Below are 25,217 nucleotides of genomic sequence, written 5' to 3' on the forward strand. Positions count from 1 at the left end.
ACCACGATGATGGAACCGATATTGGTTACCGACCAAAGCGAGGAATAAATTCATTGAACACCAAACTTCCATCAGAGCTAACCACTCTATTAAATCTAGTCAAATTAAACCAACTTTTCTTCACCATAATCTACTTGACAATTTAACTTATAACTTTGCATTTTAACCAAGTACCACGCTCAATTAGCCACGGACATAGAGTATTGCACACGGGCGGCTACTATACTACGTATTTTAATTTCCAAAATTCGTGATATTTTTAACTTTTTGGGCGTGACTTGGCCAACGGATAGCTACTATGATGGGGCCTTATTTTATCGGACAACTAATTTCGGGAGGGGGTTGGTTATATCATTGAAAAAACACATAATAATTTTTCTACGAAATATTTTAAAGTAATTGTAATGAAAGATTAACGAATGTTTCAGATAGAAAGCTTGAGCCGTTATGAACGGGTCCGAAAGCGGCGTTACTATGACTTCTGCAGAAATAGCGCATCGGGAAAAATGCGAAGATTTGTGTAAAACTGTTATGGAGTCGGTGATGGTCGTTAAACGCAGTGTACCGCCCAGCGATCAATACGAGTACTACGGGGCTTTTCCTAAATACCAGCACGTCATTCGTAAATTGAATGATTCAATATATAAGACCATGAACACTGTTTTCTCGCACGAAAAGCTTTCGACGTCATTTCATCAAGATAATCAGTCAGAAACTGACTTCTCGGATAAGTTTGAAATGATGGTGGAAGCGAATGATGTGATATTAGAGAAAGTTGGTAATCTCATGGACGAAGCGATGGGATTGCGTTCCCAGCCAGCAATTAAAGTGAGCAGTAATGCGCCAGCAGTTGTAGCTTCTTGGAACAAAAATCAACTGCAATCATCTTTCAAGTCTACTAAATCATTTTCCTGTCTAAATTGGTTGCCTAAACCTCAGAATGATTTCGACGAGAAACCAGATAATTCAACTCTGCCGTTTACGACAATGTTGGTTGATAAACCGAACAATGTTAGAGCGTTATCCAGGTCATATTCACTATTTGTCAAAGGAGAATACAAAGAGGCAAAAGACCAAACTGAAAATCAGCCTCTATTGCAGCGATCGTACTCTTTCTCAAAGCAATTCGTTGAGGAAATCACTGAGCATCACTATGAAGCAGAGCTGACTTCTTTTGTATTACCTGATCATTTTCTCGAACCTGTAATGTGCATACGCCCCGTAGAGGCGACTATCGAAAACCTGCATTTTATTGACACCGTGCCTGGACTTAATGCCATGATAGACGTTTTGTCGAAAGAGAAAGAAATTGCCGTTGATTGTGAAGCTCACAACCACAGATCATTTTTAGGCTTTGTCTGTTTGATTCAAATTTCCACCCGGAAACATGATTATGTTGTTGATACCATTGCTCTTAGATCGCATATTCAAAAATTAAATTCTGTCTTCACGAATCCTGAAATTCTCAAGGTCATGCATGGATGTGATTCGGATGTTCTATGGTTCCAAAGAGATTTCGGTTTGTACCTCGTCAATGTATTTGATACTGGACAAGCTGCGAGGGCTTTGAATTATCCTACTTTTGCATTGAGTTATCTTCTAAAGAGGTACGTTAATTTTGACGCTCAGAAAGAGTATCAAATGGCAGATTGGCGGCAGCGACCGTTACCCAATGAAATGCTTGATTACGCTCGAATGGATACACATGCCTTGCTTTACATAGCGGACAATCTGCGCAACGCTCTTTACGAGCTACAGAATAACGCTCTGTTTGAAGTCTTCAACAAAAGCAGACTTTTGTGTCTCAAGAAGTATTCAAAACCAGAATATCACGCCAACTCCTATCAGAAAGTTCTGAGAAATGTGAGAAAGCGGTTGACAAACCAGCAAGAATTTGTCATCGCCAAACTATATGATTGGAGAGAAGAAACTGCTCGAAGATTGGACGAGAGTCCGCATTACGTGCTGCCCAATCATATGATGATTCGAATTGGGGAGGTACTACCCCGCGAAGCACAGGGTATTCTGGCATGTTGCAACCCAGTGCCGCCTCTGGTACGAGAATACCTCAGCGTTTTGCACAAAATAATAATGGATGCCAAATTGAAACACCTGACCACTGACAATGAGACAGGGTTGAAGTTCCAAAGTGTTTCCAAAAATGTCTCTATGACTGAAAAGTCGTTTCCTCATGATATTAGCCAAGATAGTGCAGTTGAATCTTTTAATGATCTGGATGCAAAATGCGACGACAATTTATGTGCAGAAAGGCCACAAGTTCAGCTTTTGACCCAATCATTATACAAAAAAGAGAAAGTTGAGAAATCGATGCAGATTCTGTCTAGTTTGGAGCATCCTTTGTCAAAATACTTGGCCGATTTGAACATCGAGCCAAAATTTTTGACGACAAATGAACGTTCCGCCAATTCTCTGTCTCTAAACGCGAAAAGGGGAGAAAAGGCAAAGTTTCCCCATAGATGGAGATTGAAAGCCCAAATTATTGAGAATCCCTTGCCCAATAATGAAGTTCAGAGTATTGAAGAAACAGCTGCTACTCATGATGTTGTTCAACAAAAACCGGCTGAAATACCGATAGTTTTTGACGCCCAAGACGCGTCACAGAGTATTTTGAAGGACAAATCTGCGCTCAAAAAAGAAAAGAAGAGGAAAAAACGGGATGTGATCGAGACGACCAGTTATCAAGACGTTCCTCTTAAGAAAAAGAAACGATCAAAAGTCGCATCCATCTCGGAAATGCAGTCGCATGATAAGGCAGAGCTTGGCGAACAAGAAAACGGATTCGAAGATGTTGAAGACGAAGAAATGGAACATCCAACATTGGCTCCTTTGAAGAAACCAAAGAAATTAAAGACCAAGGCTAAATTATCGCATTCGTTGATGCCAAGAATCAGGGCGTTCTCGAACAAGTCATTCTCGTTCAAACCCAAATAAATTATCAGTTGTAAGACAACTGTAATAGTTGCTCACCTAATAGAGAAGAATATCGTGTCATTATCACAATGAATGTGTGTAGTCGAGTACAGATTCGAACCCTTTAAACTCAAAGTTACGCGAGCTTGGACTTTGAAGTGGAGCTCATTTCAATTTAACGAGTTTTAATTTGAACTGATTTTCATTCTGTCGTGTGATTTTTTTGCGGTTTTGATGAATTTAAAAAATGAGGTCTCGTTTTTGTTGTTATTTGGATATTATTGATTTAAACGGCTTCAGGTTTTTATGAGTAGTAATATGGTGATGGCAGATATTTAAACTACCACACAAATAAGAGACAAGTTTGTTTATCATACGTCAAACGGGATAATAATAGAGTTGTGATCAATCTGAGATTGAAAATGGATGTGGAGAAAGGGCTTAACTTGGGAACCCAGGCTGCCAGTCGGACGGGTGCTGGACTCATTTCTGGGAAAAGAAGTGCAGCCACAGTTCCCTACAGCATCTCACCCTACCTCAATATTGATCCATCAATCCTGGCTCAACAGGTGAGAAAAAGGCTTCAGAAAGAGTGGCTATTATGAATGGAGTTCGTCGAGAATAAATTTTCAGTTTTAAATTTGTATCCATAGAAATTAACTAAGGACTACCCCCGACACGGAGTGTCAGTTAATGAATGTGTGTAGTCGAGCACAGATTCGAACCCTTTGAACTCAACGTTACGTGGGCTTGGACTTTGAAGGGGAGCTCATTTCAATTTAACAACGAGTTTTAAACTGAACTGATTGGCTATTATGAATGGAATTCGTCGAGAATAAATTTTCGGTTTCGGTCCCTAACTAATCTCTTGACATCAAAATGAATAAATAAATAAATCACATTAAAAAAAATTTTTTGGAAGCTATTTATTCCCCCACTGTATTAAGCTAAAAATAAGGCGGAAAGAAGGGAGAACATTGTAAAAAATTTATTGCTTTATTCTAAACAGTTAGTTATTGGAATTTTTAATTAATTTAAATGTTGTTTGCATCAGTTCTCAGATCTAGGCAGGAACTTGTCGCCTTCGAAAGGAAACTACAAAGTTTGTTTTGTCAATGAGGTTTGAAACCAAAAAAATTGAGTTTTTTCAACTGAATGGATTTTAAATTCTTTCACGAGATGGATTCTTTCACTGAAGGGATTTTAAATTCTAGTGTTTTTAAACACTAGATTTTTATAGTTCCCTTCGAGCAATCTTAGATTTGAATAAGTATTTTTTTTATTTCAACCTTGTTTTCAAGTTTACTACAAGTATTATGCAATTGAATGCCCCTTTCTAGATTGCATATTTCCGAATATACTCAATTGTTTTTTTTTGCGTGATCGACACTTGAATATTTCCTGTTGAGTTTTTTTTTTTAAAAAAAAATCGCTCTGTAATTATTATTAGCCGCCGTCAGCCTCTCAGTGGCTGTTATTTTGGCGCTCTCCTTTTTTTAAAATTCGCTTTACCTTTTGCTAAAGCTTTTCGTTTTACATAAGTCACAATTTTCACGCTTGACTTCTGACTTATTTCACTAACTGTTTCAACTAAATGGATTTTAAATTCTTTCACGCATTGAATTATGTAATGTAGTGAATACAGTCAAAGTCAAAAGATCAAAAACAGGATAAGGTCATTAGAGTTATAGTGCATTAGGTTATCAAAGTTCATTAAAGCGATTGCTAGCTAGCATTAGTATTATGCTTAATAGCGTTCAGCTAAGAAGCTTAAATAAGTGTAACTTTAGAATTTAACCGAATATGCGGAATTTGCACACCAAATAAAAAAGTTAGATACTTGGAAAAATTCAGTCAATTTCTATCTTTTAATTTTTTTCTTTTTCGGTTTTAATTATAAGAATTTTTACTCAAATTTAAATAAGCATATAAAGAATAGCTAATTCACAGTTTTTTTTATATTGTCAACCAATGAAATAAGCCTATGAAAACTATTGCTATGAAAATGCTCTTTTGACAAAAAGTCCACTGTTATAGGAAATCTCATAAGAAACAGTTATCGAATTGCTCTTATGGAAAAAGTGCACTTTTAAGGAAATCCTTTTAAGAGCAATTGGCGTGGACTGTCAATTCGTTTTAGGAACCCGAGTTCATAATCCCAGAGGGCCAAAATGCAAGACGAAGTCGACACGAACAAGCACTCCCAATTATTGGAAGTTTTATCTTCAGTGGAGCAGGTGCCGGTAGTGCTTACGGGCTCTACAAGGGCTTCACTGACCATAATGTGAAACAGCTGGAAGGCAAATACTTCAACTCTCCTTGGAGGACACAATTTATAAATGTTGTTACCAGACACGCCAGCACTGTGGCTAGAACAGGTGGCACAATTGGTACGTGATCATTATTTTGAGACTTTCTTTTCACGAAATGAGATTCGGCGAATATTTTTAATCTCCATTCAGTTGACGAATCATAATCGCTCTTAGACATTTATGAATTCTTTTTTTCCTTCAATCTAAATTATTTTTGTTAAGATTTTTAGGCTGGTGATAAGTAATGTTTCATTACTTCATCAGTATTTCAGTAGAACTTACAAGTTCAGTAGAAATTACAAGTTAAAGTAACCCAGCCACGTTTGGTTGTAATTTATTTGACGTCATTTTCTTTCTCTAGTAATACTAACAACTGTTTTAGGCATGTTTTACTGTGGAATTGGCTCAGTTCTTAATGCATTCACATCACAAGAGCAGATGGTCATTTCAGCAGCCTCGGGTGCCCTAACCGGTGCTCTTTACAAATCATTCGCAGGTCTCAAACAGGTTGCTATATCTTCAGCTGTGGGTACTGGTGTTGCACTTGGAGTCTTCTTTTTGACCAACACGAAACAAGTTAAAAAGGCTGTTTATCAAAGTCGCAGTTACTTTTGACCCCTTTAAATTTATACTAACGAACTTAACTATCAAAATTTAATTGAGAGGTAGATACGTGCTGAAGTGAGAATGTTAATGAAATTGTCTGGATTATATTTCCTTTGTTGTTTGAAACATTTTCTGATGTGTAAAGGCAGAAAGTTGAATTAACGAATTGTAATGCTGATTCTTTTTTTGTTCCGACCCACATCAATGTGGGGACAAACTTCATGCTTTGAAAGCCAAATAAAATATTTTTGAACTTTATTTTTCCCGAGAAGTTATTCGGGAAATTTATTTAAATCAGGGTGATTATAGGTAAATAGGGCTAACTTTGTTCTTTTGAGTAACTTTCTCCAAAGTTTTTCAGTTGCATTTGTTCTTGTTAAATTTTTATTTAACTTATACCACCATATTTTATAATCTTTGGTTGTATTTGATTTTTAAGCAAATGTTTTGGATTATTTGGCAGATTTTGCTGGTGTAGACCGTTTTCTTCTATTTTATTTTTTTTTCATATGTTTTTTTGATTTAATTTTCGGTAATTTTGTTTTCTTCGGTTTCAATTTTTGAAAAGTTATCAATTAACTAATATTTTAATTAATTGATATCACTTACATGAGTTTAAAAAATTATTAATATTTAAACACCTTTTATTGACATTAATCTTAGGTTTTTGTTGCGAGATTTTTGTTAAGGCTGTTTGTTCAGCCGCAACACTCTTAACTAAAGCAGCTTTTTTTCATTGATTCGAAGTTTTTCGGGTCCATAGGATATTAGGCGAAGACTTGATTAGGCAAACACATTTTTGGGGGCCACTAGGCAAAAAATTTTGAACAAAAGTTTTGTGGGCATTAGGTGAATACCAATTTAAAATACTTAAAATCGGTCCTTTGTCCACTTGGAGCTACAAAGTACTCGAGTGTCCCTAACTAGTCTGACATCAAAATGAAATATAAATAAATCTCATTAGAAAACATTTTTTTATTCATTCCCCCACAGTAACATTGGGGCAACGATATGGTATTAAGCTAAAAGTAAGGCGGAAAGAAGGGAGAACATTATTAAAAATTTATTCCTTTATTCTAAACAGTTAGTTATTGGAATTTTTAATTAATTTAAATGTTTTTTTTGCATCAGATCTAGGCAGGAACTTGTCGCCTTCGAAAGGAAACTACAAAGTTTGTTTTGTCAGTGAGGTTTGAAACCAGAAAAAATTGAGTTTTTTCAACTGAATGGATTTTAAATTCTTTCACGCATTGAATTACGCAATGTAGTGAATACGGTCAAAGTCAAAAGGGAAAATCAAAAGAAGCAGGATAAGCAAAAGAAACAGGACAAGCATATAAAGCCCTGTCATTAAGTCATAGTGAATTAGGATATCAAAGTTCATTAAAGCGATTGCTAGCTGGCAATAGTATTACGCGTAATAGCGTTCTGTTGAAAAGCTGAGTTAAGTGTAATTTTATAATCTAACCGAATATGCATAATCTGCACAATAAAAAGAGAAATTTGACTCGTATGTCACTTTCTATCTCTTATTTTTTCTTATTCTGTTTCAATGCCAATGTGCGTCAAGTGGTTCAACGGCAGCTATTTTCTGACAATTTGCCGGCTATATTTGTCTCTAGTGGTCGAATAATTATTTGCAAAGTTTTTTCTCCAATAAATCCTTGTCGAGATTTTTTAATTCCTCTTGAACGAAGTTCATAGCAATTCTTGACAACGTATTGGTCTTTTTTATGCAAATTTTTCGCTTGACCTTTTTACGCTTTTCTAGAACATTCTCCGACTTCTCAAGTGACTTTTTCACGCTTTCGCTCTTCATTTCTGACTGATCTCTATTGCTCTTACTTCGAAGAAAGCTTTTTGCTAATATAAAGTCGGTTACAGCATAGCAAAAACAAGGTCCTGATAACCGAGTGGTTAGTGCATTTAATTATAGATCGGGAGGTCAGTTGTTTGATTCCCGGTGGGGTCATTTTTTTTCTACTCGCCTGTCGTTCAAGAGCAATTTTTCCAACATTAGTCGGTTTATGTTCTTAAGCTTCTCAACGACGACACGTTCAACTACCGCTTCTGAATTTAGCGCGTATTTTAAAATCTGGGAAACAATTTTTTTCAGTAAAAATTTGTTCATTTCGGAATTGCATATCGCTTCTACGGAAACGACAGACAAATGTCCTATTTTAATGAGAGGTTTTCCATGGGGCCACAAAAACTATTTCAGATGATCATTTTCTGCATGGCTACGGAAGCTATTCTCTGCATGAATAGTCGACTGATAGAGGTGTGCATTTTGTGATAGGAATGGTTCATTTTTGTCCCATTTATTCTAACTTTGCCTGTTCTGTTTTATCAAGTAAACAAGAGCTGATAATTTTCGCTCTAAGATTTTTTAATAATTTACCTTATAATTTTACCTTAAATATATTTTACCTTAAATATAATATATAATTTACCTTAAAGATTTGCCATAAGTATGGGATTTTGAGCTCAATAAAGGTTCTTTGCAGCTTTTCACTAAATTAAATAAAAAATTACTAACAATCAAAAAATTGGAGGCTACAAGAAGGACGCTATTTTGTGCGCCACAAACAGGAAAACGGGTCATACCTAGAGTCAAGTAGTTTATCAGAATATAGCTTTGAAAGCGTCTTGTATTCTGCTTGATTTCGTTTCTTTAGTCGAATCACTTTGAATCGCACGTTAAGGTCCTCATCTTGAAAGCTTCTTTCTCAATGACTATTTCTAGATGGGATGATTTTACTAACAAGTACAGCTTTTACCTAAACTTTTCAGCAACGGCGAAAAGAGATTTTAGGCAGCCTATAATTTTTTTCAGCTTGAACAATTAACAAATTTAAGAACAATTTTTTCAGGATAGTAGTGCGTTCCTTCAAAATTGTCAAAAATATTTTTCCATGAGTCCCGTGATGACAAAAATTGAGAAAAATTGTCATGTACCAATAAACTAATGCATGATGTATGTAATTCTATCGAAAGATGTCGATAATCAGTATCATTTTTAAGTGAACCTCAGCTAGCAAAAGAAAGTTGCTTACAAAGCTTTCTTGGACGTGTAGTTTAACCACATGTGCTCTGATCGTTTTGGCGCGAAAAGGTACAATTTTTTTTCAGATATATTGAAAAACTTACGTTAATTTGGAAATTGTCAATTGAAAAGAGATCCTATCCGAAAGCATGTCGAGTGACATTGGAGACTGGTACCGTGGGATCCCTCAGATCAGTCGATATTGGTTCACAGGGTCTGTGGCACTCCCTCTAGCGGGCAAAATTGGCATCGTCACTCCAATCCAAATGATAATGAACTTTTATTTGGTGTTCTACAAGTTCCACTTTTGGCGACCATTTACAGCTCTCTTTTATTACCCTATCACCCCTCAAACTGGGTTCCACTATTTGATGAATCTGTATTTCCTTTATTCTTACTCGACGCAATTGGAAACTGAGTTTTATCAAGGTATGGCAAAAAGTTTGGCCATCATTGTATGCTTTAAATGCTTGAGCTAGAATTGTCTAGAATTGACCGCATTAATATAGCTTCAACGCGTATATTATCCACCGAGCATTAGATTAAAATGTTACTTAATTTAAGCCAATATCAAAGCAGGACGCTTTAAAAAATTAAAAGGATAATTGCGAGGTTTTGTCGGCGTTCTTTAATGACGGCTGGCAAAATGCATCAGGATGTAATCATCATGCTTCTACTTCTCCGCGCTTCTAGTTCACTTAAGCTCGCAAATTTGAACACCATATAGTTTTCCCTTGCATCCTTTAAATCCTCAAACTGTATATCTCAGCGTTGTAGTAAGTATTTATATAATTGATATCGGGCTGAAATTATAGCGAAGTTTTAAGATAGTAGTGGTGAAAAACGGCACCATCGTCGTTTTGGCTCAAAATACGCAACTTTTTGAAATTCGTTAAAGTCAGGTTAATGAGTTGCAAGCCTGTGGTTGTCTCATCGAAAAATTGTTTTTTTTAGGACGACCAGCCGAATACTTGTTTGCGTTGATCTTCATGTGGCTATGCAGCCTGGTGTTGTCTTGCGTGCTTGAGATTGCCCTTCTCATGGACATAATGGTGATGGCTGTGTTGTATTTGTGGTGTGCCAACAATAAAGATGTCATTGTACGCTTCTGGTTCGGAACCCAGTTCAAGGTCAGTCAACACGCAAATATTTAGCACGTCAATTTTCTCATCTTTCTCTGTAATGAGCTATCAGGTCTTGACCTTCCTGCGATGAACACATCTTGAGGCAAGAAAATAGGGATTATGATCCACCCAATCGACGGAACAGTGAGCCCCCTGTATGAAACATCACAGCAGTGTATTTAAATTTACCGCAAAAACAGATTGCATTTTAAACTTACATCAATATGCTAGGCTCTAGGAGCCGGGTCCGAAGGTTGAAATAATACTAAACTAATTGTTTTCCACGTACGTTTAAGTTGCTCTCTCAATTTCAACAAGCAAGACGAAAATAAACAAATTTTATCGTACACTGAGTCTTGAGCACCCTAGATTGATCCCCCACCAACTTTTCTCTAAAATTTTTGGCTGTTATCATATCAGAAGCACTGTGTACGTGAGGAAATCAATTATGTAGTGGTTCTTCAGCGGCCTGTGTAGACCTCAAACCGGTGAGATCTAACCAAAACGACCCCCGCCCTTGTTTTGTTTTCATGTGGTGGGATTAAAAAAACTCGGTAGACAGTTGCGCATTCAGTGTTAATCAGATAAAACAGTTACGAAAACTAGAGAAAGCAGAAAGGTTTTGTTGGCTGAGAATGACAATACTACAGAGCTTAGTCCTGGGGCAAAGCAATGCAATTTATCTTCTTTCTTGACTCAGCAAATGAATAGTTTAATAGATGATGACACCGCTTCCCGCTTTCACGTGCCGCCCAAAAGAACACTTTTCTATCCGGACAAAAAAGATAAACTGTACCAGATCTCTGTTATTGAACATCATCTCGGAAAAACTAAAATTTGATATGACCAATGGGGGTCGAACTTCGATGAGTTGGTGTGCTCCAAATCAATATGGGCCTACTCGAAATTTACACCTTTACTGCCTAAAGTGGAAAAAATACCACGCGATTTAGCGAAGCGGAATTACGAGATTGTGCAGTCCGCGAGTTCAGCAAATCTAGCTGCAACATATATAAATCTAAATGAACTACCAGATTTCGAAACCATAAGCAGTAAGCACATTCCTTCCCTAAGGTTCATTCTTTTAAAGTTTCGGGTGAGATGGTCAGAATTACTAACGTCCGTTATCAATGCTTGCATTTCACACTCGCAATCGTTAGAAAATTGGAAAAAACTCTTTGCAATTAGCAAATGTGTTCTGCGGGCGTCTAATCGTAGGGGTAAGAAGCACAAGCAGCAGCAATAGAAAGTTGTTGAGCATTCTTGAGCGATAGAAATCAGGTGATTATGCTGCACTGTGGTACGAGGCGGCCTCAATGAAGCAGTCAAGTAAAACTAGCAGCGAGTCAATAGACGCTTTTAACAAGCCGCGCGAAATCTCTTTGCCTGCAGGGTTAGTTTGGGAGGGCAGCGAAAGTTTTGTCGTCTGACGGTGACGCACCTGACAATGCTGCAACGTTGAATGAAATTAAAAAGCTCCCGCCTAAGGAGAAGCAACTTGATCACCAATTTGATCAAGATGATAACACGAACGCATATCAATTTCACGAGGCATTTTTATTCTTCTAAATAATCGATCTCCAAATTTACTGCAGCTGGGCCGTCAACAATGTATCCCGAACATTTGTTGTATGCAGTAAACTGCGGTGCCCCTGATCAATCAAAGCGAGCAATCACTTTTTCAAAAAAATCCGTCAACTTAGCCAGCAGTGGTCAGCTTCCCGATTTCGTTTGTCCTATATTATGAAGTGCAACACTAACTGCATTGATAAAAATTGAAAGGTGGCGTCCTATCGCTGTTGGAGAAGTCATTCGACGTCTTATTGCTAAATGCATTGCTCGTGAAGCAAATTCAGAAGCTGCTGATCTTTTTAACAGAAAACAATTGGGAGTAGCAATCAAGGCTGGTGCTGAGGGCATAGCACATGCAACAAGAGTTTCCTTTGAAAAACTGCAAAAATAAAAATTCCGGAATGTTAGATTGATTTCAAAAATGCCTTCAATTCGGTGAAAAGAAGCGTGGTTTTGGAAGCAGTCGCTAACTTATTACCTGGTGTTGCCCCTTTTGCGACTTTTTGCTACTAACAACACAGTCATTTGCATTTTTGGAACTTATTTAAGTAGCCAATCGGGAGTACAACAAGGGGATTCTTTGGAGGTCGCTTTTGTTTTCACTAGCTCTTGGGCCAATCATCAAAGAAATTGAAACAAAATTACCAAATCTGATACAGAATAATTGGTATTTGGATGATGGCATCCTTGCTTGTACGAATCAACAATTTCGCACAGCATTGAATTTGTTGACTAATTTGGGTGAAGACTGCGGTTTAGAGCTCAGAATAGAAAAAACGAGTTTTGGTCACCCGTTGATTTGAATGGTGTAGTTAACAGGGTAGAGAGAAATAGCAAAGAAGGACTTGAGATCTTGGGATCTGCCAGCGGCAATCTCAGCACTGTTGCTAAATCTTTGAGGAAAAGAGTCAATAAAATAGAAAAACTGCTCGACAACCTGGCGTATCTAGACGACCCTCAATCTGCACTTGGATTTCTTCGAAGCTCTCTTGGTGCCCCAAAGATGGTATATTCCCTGCGATGTAACACTGCATCCGACGAATCCTCTGTTTTTTTGCGGGATTTTGACAATCTTCAGCGAACAACATTTGAGAGTATGTTGGGCACCGTTTTAAGTGACAGCGCTTGGAAGCCGGAATTGGCATTGGAATTAGACAAGCAGTTGACCAATTGAAAGCGGCGTTTGTCGGGTCAGTATTGCAGTCAGACGATTTAGTAGAACAAATAACCGGTGAGAAAAGAATAAAGAACCAAATCTTCAAGGAAATAGTGGAAGAACTGAATAATCTAGAATTTAGCCAATATACCGAACACAAGACTCAGGAGGCACTTGATGATGCTGCTTTTTCTGACCTTCTTTCTAATCAGATTTCAAGTCGGGACAAAGCTCGTTTGCTTTCACTAACCTTGCCTCAATCTGTTGCCTGGCTTTACTCACCTCTAATCCCTAATCTGGGCCTTCATCTTCAGCCTAATGAATTCAGAGCTTGATTGAAGTATCGGATTGGTGTTCCGTTATACGAGGAATGAAAATGTCCCAACTGTCAAAACGGCAGACTGGACAAGCTGGGTTATCACGATTTATGCTGTCATGTTCGGGGGAAATATCGCAGCAGGATAGAGTGAGAGATAGAATACTTGCTCGACTGCAAACTTAGCACCCGTCTGCGAACAGAAAAATTTGATTCCGGATAATAACTCAAGGCCAGGAGATATATACTTGCCCAGCTGGTCAGCGAGACAACGAGCTGCGTTGAATCTAACCATGACTTCACCACTGCAGCCCAGTCTGATTTCAGATGTGGCGAGGATTTGATCTGACAAATGCTGAAGGGAATATAAACAATATGCCCAATAATGTGCCGAAATAGGTATCCAGTTTGTACCACTCGCTTTTGAATCTTTCGGTGGCTTCTCAGATTTGGTTCGAAAAACTTTGAAACGTATAGCCTTGTTTGCCGATAACCGAAACTTACAACCAGCTGGTTTATCAATTGCCTACATATGGTTATCTCAAGGAGTCTCATTGACTTAAATGAGAGGTTCAGCCACGATGCTTTTCGCCAAAGATCCCCTGTTATGAGACTCATTCATGCGACAACACCCTGAGCCCCACAATGGTCCTTTTAAAGTCTTCGCTCACCCAAATTTTGTTGTGCTAGAAATTCTTCGCTCACCCGCCGAGTTGTTGTGCTAGAACTTCTTTTTCACTCAATGAGTGGGGACCATGCTCATTTTTTCCGCTCAACCCGATTGTGTGGGGTGATGTGGACGAAGTTTTGAAGACCCGATTGTGAGGGTTTCTGCGAACAACCAAAAAAGACAGACTCAATTGCGTGGGTACCATGGTGATTTGTGAGTACAAACCTGATCGTAATAAAATTTTCTGAGAATCGACTAAGCTTAGAACTCCTTTCAATCATGAGCTCCCCAACCAAGCATACCTTATATTGAAGATTTCTTTTGAAAAAAGTCTAGATATTAGCAACCTCAGTTACACGTGTCTTGTTCGGAACCCATGAAGGTAATTTTGAGGAATGAATTTAATTTTTAGGACTCGATTGTCGATCGATAATTTTTGTATTGTGCATTTTTGAAATTCTGAAGTAACTATTACACTTCTAGAATCAATACTCAGCTGTTTTTTTGTAGTTTTTGTAATCTTCAATTTTCTTATAACATCTGGGGAAGCTGGATGGCTCTGATTATTTGTTCCAAAAGTTTTGCTGGTCTTCCAATCGGATTCATATTTATTTTGTTGTTTTTGTTATAAAAAATTGAGTTAATTTTTTGCAAATTTGTGCCGATTTTTTTTTCATTTTAAGTTATCTGCCTATATTGTTAATTTTAGTGCTACTCACTATAGTTATATGGTCGGTCCTTCGTTATATGCTATAATACAGTTTTTGTTACTATTAGATGACACTTGAAGGCTAGACATGGCAATTTTTACTGAAACACATCATACTCATTTTTTTCAGGTTTCTGTTCTTTAATTGTTGAGTATTGTTTCGCGGCTATATTTTGAACGAGTGAATAATCTAGCGGAACATGCAAAAATGTTTTGAAGAAAAAGGGATAGAAAATTTCATTTCGGCGTTTTGCAGAGAATTTTTTACGAAAAATATTAGAGAATGTTTGAGAATACTATTTGATGGATTTTCTGTCAATTGGTACAAATGTATTGCAAACTACTTGGGTTAATGTTTTTGGAGTCACAACTTTTATCGGACGCTAGATCAGTCTTTGTCAGATATTTGTCTCATATTTTTTCTCATATTGCTTCAAATTTTTTAGTATAATTTTGCAGGATGAGCATTATGTCAGTAGGCATCGTCAATTTTCCACTTCGAGTCGTTGCAGGAATTCTGCATACGCCCTCTCTTACCTCATTGTCTAAACACTCTGTAAGCTTTAATTATTGTATGTGTAACAAGGTACATTTGTGTCATGATATCTGTTATTTTTCGCAATAGTTGTCTTCGTTAAGGGTGCTGGCCAAAGCTGCCTGTATCCTGCTTAATTATGCCGGCTGCTTTGTCGGGTTTTAGCTTTTATAAAAATATCTATATTAGTTTGCAATGATGTTATTGTGTAGGCAATGTATCTTCCGTGGATTCTGTTCCTGTTCAACCTGGTAATCAGGGGAGGGGGGATGGACCAGCTGATGGGTATCCTAGTGGGACACATGTACTTCTTCCTCATGTTCAAATATCCTCAGGTAATTGATTGTTTAGGAATGGATTGAAACAAAATTGATTTTTAATCCAATATCAGGCTGTGTTAGAATGTTACGAGGCAACAACTCAATGTAAAGTTTGCATAAATGAACTTGGAAATAAACCCTACTTCTTCAACGCTAACTTAACTGGAGAGATAATTACTTGCGGAGCAAGAAAGGACAACAGAATGGGTTGTAAGAGATGTCCAAGTTCTCGAGCTTTAGACCACTTGTTGCAACTTACTAGGCTAGTCAGTAAGAGATGCTGGTGCTTGTTTTGGTCCATGTTAGCCCTCCTAATACAAAGCAATTTTAATTCAGTTTGTAACCTAGCAGTTTCCGCGAGTTTAGGGAAAATATAAGTTCTAAAAAAGAGATGTGTTCCAGGACTTTGGAGGGCGACAGTTGATCCACACTCCCCAGATCCTTTATAAATGGTTTCCCTCCACTAGGGGAGGGGTGCATGGATTCGGACAGAGACCCTTCGGAGGCAGAGCTCAGAGACCTGGAGACGATGGTGGACAAGGTTAGTTTACAAATTACATTCGTTAGAACTGTTACTATTAACGGCGCTGTATTACCCTTATTAATTGCTCTCAAACGAAGTTTATTAATTGCTCTCAAACGAAGTTTGTAGCAATTATATTAGTCCTGTTGCTCTTTTCTATGCGATTTTTTGCTTGACAGATTTTTCGTATGACCCATCTGACTTGTCCTTAAAAACGGGATAAACAGGTAGCGCCGGGCAGGCGTTAAGTTTCATTAGAGGCCCTTGGTTGTGTTTAGTAGTCCTTCATGTGCTTAGTGTGATGAAGCTACGGGAAGGCCGTAGTTTAATGTTAAAAAGTCATTTTTAGGAGTTGTTGGGCCCAAAATGTTGCAATTTTTCGTGTTTATTTTGTCATTTTTAGAATTTTTTGTTGGACCAGTCTAAAATAGAGGCTGATTTAAGTTGATAAAGGTCTTTTGAAAGACATAAGTAGTTTTTATGACCATTTTAAGAGCTGTATGTTTTGGTAATCCAAACAAAAACACACAATTTTATTCTAATATTTTAACAATCTTTTTTCAAACTTTTTGAAAATGTTTGTCAGTTTTTGAGTGTTTTCAGCCCTAGGTGTCAGGAAGCCCACTCAAATAGATTACTGCACAGTTTCTAGTGGTAACGGAATGGTGTTCAACTTTTTTATGTCACCAATTTTTTTAGTTTTCTCCAGCCCCAAGAGCCAAGGAACCTTCTCTGGGGTTTGAAAATAGTTTACTTCATAGTTTCTAGATGTAATGGAATGTTTTTGAAGATTTTAATATCACGAATTTAAGCATTTTTTTAAAACAATATTTGCATTTTGTTGAAGTTTTTTGGAATGTTTTTGATTTTCTTTTCATTTTGCGAGGTTTGATAATAATCTGTTGCATAGTTTATAGAGTTAATGGAATGGTTATCAGTTTTTTAGTGTTTCGAGTTGTAGCAATGTTTTGATAAAATTTAATTTTTTTTTCATTTTTCCGAAAAATTTCTATATTCAAGTTTATGGATCTTTGAGCCAGTGAGACTGTTTAAGGGTTAAAATAGGGACACTGGATAGCCCCTTGAGACAATAAAATTGTTCTGAAGATAATATCACGAGTTTTAGCAAGATTTTGTTAAAATTTGCAAATTTTTTTTAAGTATTGAATATTTTTGTCCTGAGTTTAACGATTATTACTGGCCAACAAAACTTTTCAAGTTTTGCAGATGGGTTACATGACAGAACTCCAGAGACAAATGTTTTTAATTTCATTCTAACTGCGGAATGTCGAAACTTTTGAATTTTGCACTTTCAGTTTTCTTCTATATGATTTAATTAATAACAAGGCTGGAAAGAAAAGTAGAAGTTGCAGAGCCGACTATCGTTATAGAAAAAATACGAAGCCTTATCTCTGTTGGTTGGGGTTTATTTCATTCTCTTTGTCGTTCGCTTTTCTCTCTCGCACACTATCTCCCTCACCTCACTGCCCTTCAATTAAACTAAAACTAGCCTAACTAAACTGTGGCTAGCTACTAACGAAGTCAACCGCTCGCCGGTTGTTTGAGAGCAACTCACCTGACGTTAGTCGGTTATGTTAGCAGTTGTATTAGTCCTGTCGGTCTTTTTTATGCAAGTTTCGCTTGACCGTTTTTTGTCTGACCCATTTGACTTTTCCTCATCAAAAACGGGATTAAATAGGTAGCGCCCAGTGGTCATCAAATGCTCCTAGAGCTTTTCAGCTCTCTAGTCCGCAAGTAAACGAGATAAATAGGTAGCGCCCAGTGGGCATCAAATGCTCCTAGAGGTTTTCAGCTCTCTAGTCCCCAAGAGTTCCTCCTCAGAAACAGGATAAATAGGTAGCGCCCAGTGGACATCAAATGCTCCTAGAGCTTTTCAGCTCTCGAGTCCCCAGCTCTCTAGTAATTCTCCCCAGGTTAGTAGGTCATTTTTATTCCGTCTTTCTTTTGTGCTATTTTTTGCTTGGTGGATTTTTCGTCGGACGCTGACTTTTCTTGTGACTTTTTCACATTTGATTTTTTTGGTCTTTGCATAATTTAATTTGCGTTCAATCAAAATTTAAGCCGTTGATTCAATTCGTAGTAGTTAAATATTGACAGTCATATCAAGAGAGCGTGAAAGGTGGATTTATATTTGAAACGGTAGTCGGTCAACTCGTGGGCGGCAAGTTAACTATGTACATTCAGAACGGCCGCTTCTTTTCTACTAAGGCTCTAATGGGTGCTTCAACGAGGGGAGCCTGCTCATTGATCGCGCGCCTTGGAGGTAGAGTATGGAGCTACCGCAAAAAAGCTTAGCTAATTTTTGTCGTAATTTATGTGGTTACGTCAGAGTAAGTACTTTTTCCCCAGCTGATTCTTTCTACCAACATATAAACGGTTGTCGGCTCTGCCTGAAGAGCTTAATATCGATGGACAGAAGAATGCCTCCTCGACTTCAATTATTTTTTGTTTATTTAATTTTTTCTAATATATTTTTGAATCCTATGTTTTTAGGGCAACTATTAGCTAACAGTTATCGCACTTTCACATCAAAAAACTTTGTAAAGCGTGAACCAAAAACGTTATGTTTTCATTTCTAATTCCAAGTATGCGATTCACACAAAAACTGTTTTAGAGACTTACATTTATATTGTGAAGGGACACACACATACACACCACACATTCATACATACGTACATACACACACGGGCACATGCACACACTCCGCGCACAGGCACACCACGCTCACACACCACGCACACACACACGCGCGCAAGCACACATGCGCACACACACTCACGCACACACGTACACTCTCACACACGCACATTCACACACAGCACACACACACACACCAAACAAACATGCACGCAGGCATGCACACACGCACGCACACACACACCAGAACTTACACACGCACGCACACAGACATGCACACACGCACGCACACTCACACAGACACACGCTTGCACACACACATAACCACACCCACCAGCTCCCTCTCACTTCACCCTCAATCTCCAGCCCTGCACATCGTTTAGGTCGTAACGGCCCCGTGCAGCCAAAACCCCTCCCAACGTTGCACCTCCCCCCCCCCCCCCCCCCCCCCCTGTTGCCCCCCGCCGACTTGCCCGACCCCCCCCATCAGCACCCCCGCTGCGCTCACCTCACGCCCTTTCAATTAAGCTTAAAGCTAGCCTCACTAAACCGTTGCTAGCTACTGACAAAGCCAATCGCCCGACGGTCGTTTGAGAGCAATTCGCCCTACGTTAGTCGGTTATGTTAATAGAACGTATTGTTAGTAATAACGAGCTCGATCTCTGTCTAGCATATACAAACCAAAATCAGGGTAGAAATATGTAGTAGTTTGTTTATAGAGGCCCCATCGTATCATTGACTTGAAGAAGTGTTGTAGTAGTTATTTGGGACCTCTTCTTTGTTTACCTTTTTCGCCTGTTGACTTTCATCTAACCGGATTTTCATCGAGGGAAACGGGATGAGCTGGTAAAGCCCAAATGCTGCAGGGCGCGATGCAGATGTGTAATTGTGTAAGATATTCTCAGTGTACTTTTTACCAAAATTTGTTTTTGCGGAGTTCAAATTGCTTTCATTTAGAAATTAATTCGCTAAACTGTAAGCCATTTTCAGCGAAGAACTCCAATATAGCGTAGTGGTTACCAGGGTAACATCCAGGACAGCCTCGAGCTCGTTCATGGGAACCTGTTGCACCTATAAACATTTCTCTAGGCTACACTCCCTCTGAATTAAATTGGCCCGCCTCTCGTTCGAGAGAAATTTGTCCGACTTAAGTCGATTTGGGTTTCTGTGTTATGTGTGAATATAAGTGGTTCAAATTGAACACAAATTCATTAAAATTTTAGTTTACCAAAATCTTGGGCATGCAATTGCAGTAAATTAGCTCACAAGTTTTTTAAAGGAATATCTCAAACTTTGCGGTCGGGGACCATTTTTGTATTTCGGTGGACATTTTTTGGAGCAATAAATTAGGGCGAATGTCATCATTGTGTGATTTTGCGTACTACAGAAAATAATTTAATCTCTTGCCAGCTTCATTAGTAATTTAGTATATCCTGGCAGCTAACCACGCTAGCAACCTATTTGAATCCTCTGGCTCTCCGAAAAATTACTTTTATGTGTTCGTTACATTTATTCAAAAAGTTGGAACTTTTGCTCAAACAAAAATGGCAGTATAAAATAGACTAGTGGCATGGGAGCGAAGTGGTGGTAGCAAAAGTCTACCTACCGTATTGTAGCATTTTTGCCGCCAAACCGTTGATTGATTGGTTTTTAACAAGTATTTCAAAAATCAACTGTCGGTGAACCAAATGGTCGGCCACTGTATAAATTGGCGACCACTATATTGGTATAGAAGATAAAAACGGAAAACTTTTGAAAGTTTATCCCCCATTGCTTGATATCTCTCGCTCCAAAAATCACTCCAAATTACTTTTCAAAGACTGCAGCAGCTTACCAGAGCAATTTATAACTATTTTTTTTCACGTTTTCCAAAAAAAATAAAATGGTTTTGTTTTCATTGATTTAATTTGTTTATTTAAGAGTCATTTTTAGTTTGTGTCTGCACAATTATATTTTTGATGTTGAAAAATTAATTTTAACTCTTTCCAAGATTACAAAAACTAATTTATTTTTAAAAAAAGTTTGTATAGAGTTTTTGTTTTCCTGGTTTGGTACTACCAAAAAATCATTTTTATTCCTGTCTGGAAAGCGATAAAATTGATTATCCGCACTGTACAAAAATATTTCATCGCCGGTTCTCTCAAGAAAATGCAAATATTGAAATCCCTGATTACTTTGGTTATATTTTAATCTTCTGAGAGGATTTTTAATTAATTCTCACTTGAGAAATGAATTGTTTGAATATACTATACTGTTTATACTATACAATATTTTCTTGCTGATACTTCTGAAAAAAGCCCAAAAATAGCGTTTTTAAGCTTTTTGCAATTTTTTCACATTTTCTATCCAACCTAATCTGCATTTCTTCTCAATTCTGCCTATCTGTTGTTAATTGCCCTCAAACGAAGTTTAGCAATTATATTAGTCCTGTCAGTCTTTTTTATGCGATTTTTCGTTTGACCGATTTTTCGTCTGACGAATTTGACTTTTCGTCCTCAAAAACGGTATAAACAGGTAGCGCCCAGCGGGCATTAATTGCTCTTCGAGCTTTTCAGCTCTGTTTCGGCTCAAACTGTTTTGGAGACTTATACTTATGATGTGAAGGGTGGTTAACCCCCACTATTGCCTCCACCCCCCACCGCGCTGTTGCCCCCATCAGCCCCCGGTGTACCCCCCTCCCCCCCGTGGCTAGGTACTGACGAAGCCAGCCGCTCGCCGGTCGTTTGAGAGCAATTCTCCGGACGTTAGTCGGTTATGTTTTTATTGCCGATTTTTTGCCAACCAACAATTTTCGACTTATTGTCTTGAGCCGCGGTATTAACGGATAAAACCCGTGAGCATTAAGCCACTGACCAGTTCTCTTTAGAGGCTCTCTAGTCTCTATGTGATTGACCGAATCTTGAGGAAGAAAATTTGTGGTGTGAAGGGTGATTTATTTGACCCCCACACCCTTCAAACCACCAGGACCCGCCTCCACACTCAACCCCCTCACCCCCAACTCACTGAATAAAAGATTAACGGTATAAAAGAAAATTGTTTGTTTTCGATACCCTCTATCTATCGTCTTTGCCCAGTGAAGATCAGCTCCCTATGGGTAAAAAAATGACTACCCAAGTCAAACCCTCGACAGTCGCTTGAAAGCAATTCGTGCGACCTTATGTTATGTGAGAGATACCCAAGCTCGGAAATTTTGGACCATTTGGTGTATTGGTCTGAAGAATTGACTTGCGAGTAAGAAACGCCATTTTCACGGTTGTTGCATCTGCTTAGTTCCCCCATATGCCTTTTTCTATTCTTTTTTTTTCTATTATTTTATGTCTTTTTTATGCCTTTTTTCGCTTGACCGATTTATCGTCTGACGCTTTTGAGTTTTCGTCCTCAAAAACAGGATAAACAGGCAGCGCCCAGCGAGCATTAAGTGCTCTTAGAGCCTTTCAGCTCTGTTTCACCTCAAACTGTTTTGGAGACTTATAATTATGTTGTGAAGGGCGTTTTTTAGAGGTTGAAGACACCCCCACTGTTGACTCCCCCCACCCGCTAGACAAAAACCTCCTTAAGTGTTTGATAATAAGTTACTGAAAGGTTTTTATTGGCCACGGACTGGCTGTCGACTGTTAAATATCACAAAATTTAGCGATTTTTTGATAAAACTTTCATTTTTTTTAAAGTTTTTTGAAAATTTTGTTATTTTTTTGGTTTGTCCAGGCTCAAGATCCGCAGAGCCTCCTCTAGGGCTTGAACTAGGTTACTGTACAGTTTCAGATAACATTTCGTTGAAAAAAGCCTATTTGCTCGAGTATATACTCAGCAAATCTCTGTTTTACGCATTTATTTTACTCACATGCATTAAGATCAGGAAAGTAAGCGAGCGCGAAAAAGTGCGACAGGTTCGAACTTTTGGTATATAGTTCGCTAGTTTTCGCGTTTTACAGTGTGCGAAAACTAGCGACAAGTCTAAAGAAGTCTAATCCTTTGATCTCGTCGCTGATTCGTATCTAGTCCTTTGATTTTGGGAGATTAGTTGCCAATTTTTGCTATGCTATTGTCGCTAAAATTCTCTGCCGGAATTAGCGACAAAGTAACGGCAATTTAGTCGGTGATTTCGGATTGTCGCTGATTCCGGCAGTTTTGCTAAAATACGAAAAACCAACTGAATGAACAAAAAATCATAACCAAGTAAAATTTAAAACATATTCCTTGCTCATGTATTCGTATAGCAAAAAGATAATACTTACCCTTGAGGCAAAGGGAAAGGGTTTGGAGGTGAAAAATTTGTATTGTTAAGGATGCGGGGAGGGGAATATGTTATATATGGGGGGGGGGGGGGTGGAGCGTAAGTAAATCGGGTTGAAAAGAAAAGGCAACAGCTTCGCAATTATCGGAAAAATTGTCTTGTTTTCAGATCAACCTCACAGGTGGGGTGGAAGTGGACACCGTCTTGGAGGCAATTAAGGTCAGCGTACCCTCGAGAATAGATGCCAACTATGTATTATTTCAATTATTTGAAAAGTTCAGGGCCTTGAACGAACGTTGTGAAAAGATAAAGGCCTATTGGGTGTGGATATGTATGATCATATAAGGTGCCTTAATGGCTTAAAACGGTGTTTGTGGACTTCGTGTTATGAATTAAGTGCAAAGATTTCAACGTCTAATCGATGTAGTTCTGCAGTTATGGATGTAAATTAGATTTCTTTTGGTTGAGTGTGAAAACGTGGCAAAATGTATTTACGCTAACTGTAGGCTAAATTTGATTTTGTTAATCTGTTATTTTTAAAAGATGGTCCAAATTTATTTGCGCTTACTCTATGCCATTATATGCTTACTCAATAAAAAAAACAACAAACAACGCTTATAATAAGTATTGCTGATATTTATGTATGCCACGTTTTTACTGTAAGTACGACTTTACTTTCGGACGTGATTGATGTTTGACCTACATCTTTAGTACTACTGTATGTAAAGTTTTGATCATTATGAATTTGTATTGAACGAATTCCGTTATCTAAAGTTCAATTATATCTTCCTTGGGTGTCTCCCTGATAAATATGTTAAAGTGTGTAGTTTTAAATTCTAAATGTCTATTAAATTAAAAATTTATTGATGTCTTTTTGATGTGAAAGGAACGCAATCCCGTATGAACATCGTCTGAAGCTGTACCGCCATAACTCATTGGTGAAATTTGAATATTTGGTGAATTTTGCAACATGTTTGTTGATTCCCAACCTGAAGAAAAATTGTTCCAAAAGCTGAAGCAGCTGTGATATTTTTGGCCATTAAATTGTTACAGTTAATCTGCGTTCGGAATTTTTCAAAAAATATTAAGCTTCTTATTCGTGACCGCTTTGCTGTGAAATGAAGCCTTTTAAAATTTTCCGCTTTACTCTCGTGCGAATGTGGTGGAATTTTAAATCTGTTCAGAATGTAATAAATTGATCTCAAACAAAGTTTTGGTAATTTTTTGGAGTTTGCGCGAACCAAAGGTCATTATTGCTTTCTATCGTCTTTTTTTTCAATGACTCAAAGAAAGAAGAGTTGTGAAACATGATGAAAAATCTGATACCGCAAGTGAAAACAAAATTCAGTCTATTGAATAACATATACAGAGTGGTTTTTGTCACGCATTTCTTGAGAGAGCGCGAGAAAAGTTGGATCTATAACGCATCGTGGGAAACGTGAAGCAATTCAAACATTTGTGGTTTCAACTTCGGGCTTTTTTCTGGGCATCGCGGTTTTTTGTAACTCATGGTGAGAGGTAATTATGTTTGAGAGCGCTTTTGACTATTTAAAACCTTTGTAGTGTTTTAGATGCAAAATAGGGCGTTTTTTGGCATTTTGCGATTTTAGACGTTGTTTAGTGGTCTTCCTACTCTTCTTCGCGTTGTATTCGACAATATGAGGTCCTAATTACTTTTCGTCAGTTTTCTCAATAGCCGGGACAGTTTTTTTGCTCTGTCTTTTTTACTGTTTTGTTTTCAACCTCTCAACGGCTATTATTTAGGCGCTCTCCTTTTTTTACAATTCAAAGAATTTGAATTGTATTGGGGCGCTGTCTTTTTTATTACAATTCAAAGAACTTGAATTGTATTGGGGCGCTGTCTTTTTTGAGATCTGTTCACACATTTTCGTGAACCAAATTTCTTTTTCTCGCTGGTGGTTTTTTTGTTCTAATGCGGCATTTTGACATTGATTTTCAGTTTTATATTTAAAATTTTCGATTGAGAGTCCGTTCTAGGTCTATTTTTTTGTTTAGTTAATGGAAATTTTTTGAATTTACGTCAGGACTGGTCCTGCTATGTTTTTTAATTCGCTTTACCTTTTGATCACGTTTTTCGTTTTACATAAGTTACGATTATCACGGCTGACTTCGGACTTACCTCAATCACTATTTCAACTGAATGGATTTTAAATTCTTCCACGCATTGAGTTACGCAATGTGGTGAATACTGTCAAAGTCAGAAGAGCAGAATTAAAAGAGACGTGATAAACCGAAAAAGCCCGGCCCGGTCATTAAGTCATTGAGAATTAGGTTATCAAAGTTTCGTAGTGTTTGCTTGCTGACATTGGTATTAAGTTTATTAGCTTTCAGATTAGAAGCTGAATTAAATATAGTACTAGAATCTAACTGAAACTGCACGCCAAATTAAAACAGTTTTCGACACTGAAAAAAAAAACAGAAAAAACCGGTTAATTTGTCCTTTTTTTGTTGCAATCCTGATGTGCATCAAGCGCGTCAACGGCG

General features: G+C 37.8%; 3 protein-coding genes across 3 annotated transcripts; all 3 read left to right on the top strand.

The window, feature by feature from the left end:
* The first annotated feature begins 387 nt into the window (after positions 1 to 387).
* On the top strand, positions 388 to 3,189 carry LOC142349925 (exosome complex component 10-like). The gene has a single exon (XM_075401780.1). It carries the CDS (start codon positions 448 to 450, stop codon positions 2,950 to 2,952), a length of 2,505 nt encoding a protein of 834 aa, XP_075257895.1. The 5' UTR covers positions 388 to 447; the 3' UTR covers positions 2,953 to 3,189.
* A 46-nt stretch (positions 3,190 to 3,235) lies between these two features.
* LOC142349926 (mitochondrial import inner membrane translocase subunit Tim23-like) lies at positions 3,236 to 6,027 on the top strand. Its single transcript, XM_075401781.1, has 3 exons — positions 3,236 to 3,500; positions 5,072 to 5,321; positions 5,626 to 6,027. The coding sequence occupies exons 1-3, from the start codon at positions 3,354 to 3,356 to the stop codon at positions 5,856 to 5,858; spliced, it is 630 nt and encodes a 209-aa protein (XP_075257896.1). The 5' UTR covers positions 3,236 to 3,353; the 3' UTR covers positions 5,859 to 6,027.
* Positions 6,028 to 8,961: 2,934 nt separating this feature from the next.
* On the top strand, positions 8,962 to 23,214 carry LOC142349923 (derlin-1-like). The gene is made up of 5 exons (XM_075401778.1): positions 8,962 to 9,324; positions 9,850 to 10,025; positions 15,190 to 15,312; positions 15,700 to 15,838; positions 22,881 to 23,214. The coding sequence occupies exons 1-5, from the start codon at positions 9,045 to 9,047 to the stop codon at positions 22,928 to 22,930; spliced, it is 768 nt and encodes a 255-aa protein (XP_075257893.1). The 5' UTR covers positions 8,962 to 9,044; the 3' UTR covers positions 22,931 to 23,214.
* The last annotated feature ends 2,003 nt before the right edge of the window (positions 23,215 to 25,217 follow it).

Source organism: Convolutriloba macropyga, chromosome 11, assembly GCF_964194025.1.
Source record: "Convolutriloba macropyga chromosome 11, txConMacr16.3, whole genome shotgun sequence".
NCBI lineage: Eukaryota > Metazoa > Xenacoelomorpha > Acoela > Convolutidae > Convolutriloba > Convolutriloba macropyga.

Excerpts from the sequence above, each read along its gene's own strand:
- LOC142349925 (XM_075401780.1), top strand. The coding sequence starts at position 448 with ATGAACGGGTCCGAAAGCGGCGTTACTATGACTTCTGCAGAAATAGCG.
- LOC142349926 (XM_075401781.1), top strand. The coding sequence starts at position 3,354 with ATGGATGTGGAGAAAGGGCTTAACTTGGGAACCCAGGCTGCCAGTCGG. Across the intron at positions 3,501-5,071 it reads CATCAATCCTGGCTCAACAG|GAACCCGAGTTCATAATCCC; the intron begins GTGAGAAAAAGG and ends AATTCGTTTTAG. Across the intron at positions 5,322-5,625 it reads TAGAACAGGTGGCACAATTG|GCATGTTTTACTGTGGAATT; the intron begins GTACGTGATCAT and ends CAACTGTTTTAG.
- LOC142349923 (XM_075401778.1), top strand. The coding sequence starts at position 9,045 with ATGTCGAGTGACATTGGAGACTGGTACCGTGGGATCCCTCAGATCAGT. Across the intron at positions 15,313-15,699 it reads TCATGTTCAAATATCCTCAG|GACTTTGGAGGGCGACAGTT; the intron begins GTAATTGATTGT and ends GATGTGTTCCAG. Across the intron at positions 15,839-22,880 it reads TGGAGACGATGGTGGACAAG|ATCAACCTCACAGGTGGGGT; the intron begins GTTAGTTTACAA and ends TCTTGTTTTCAG.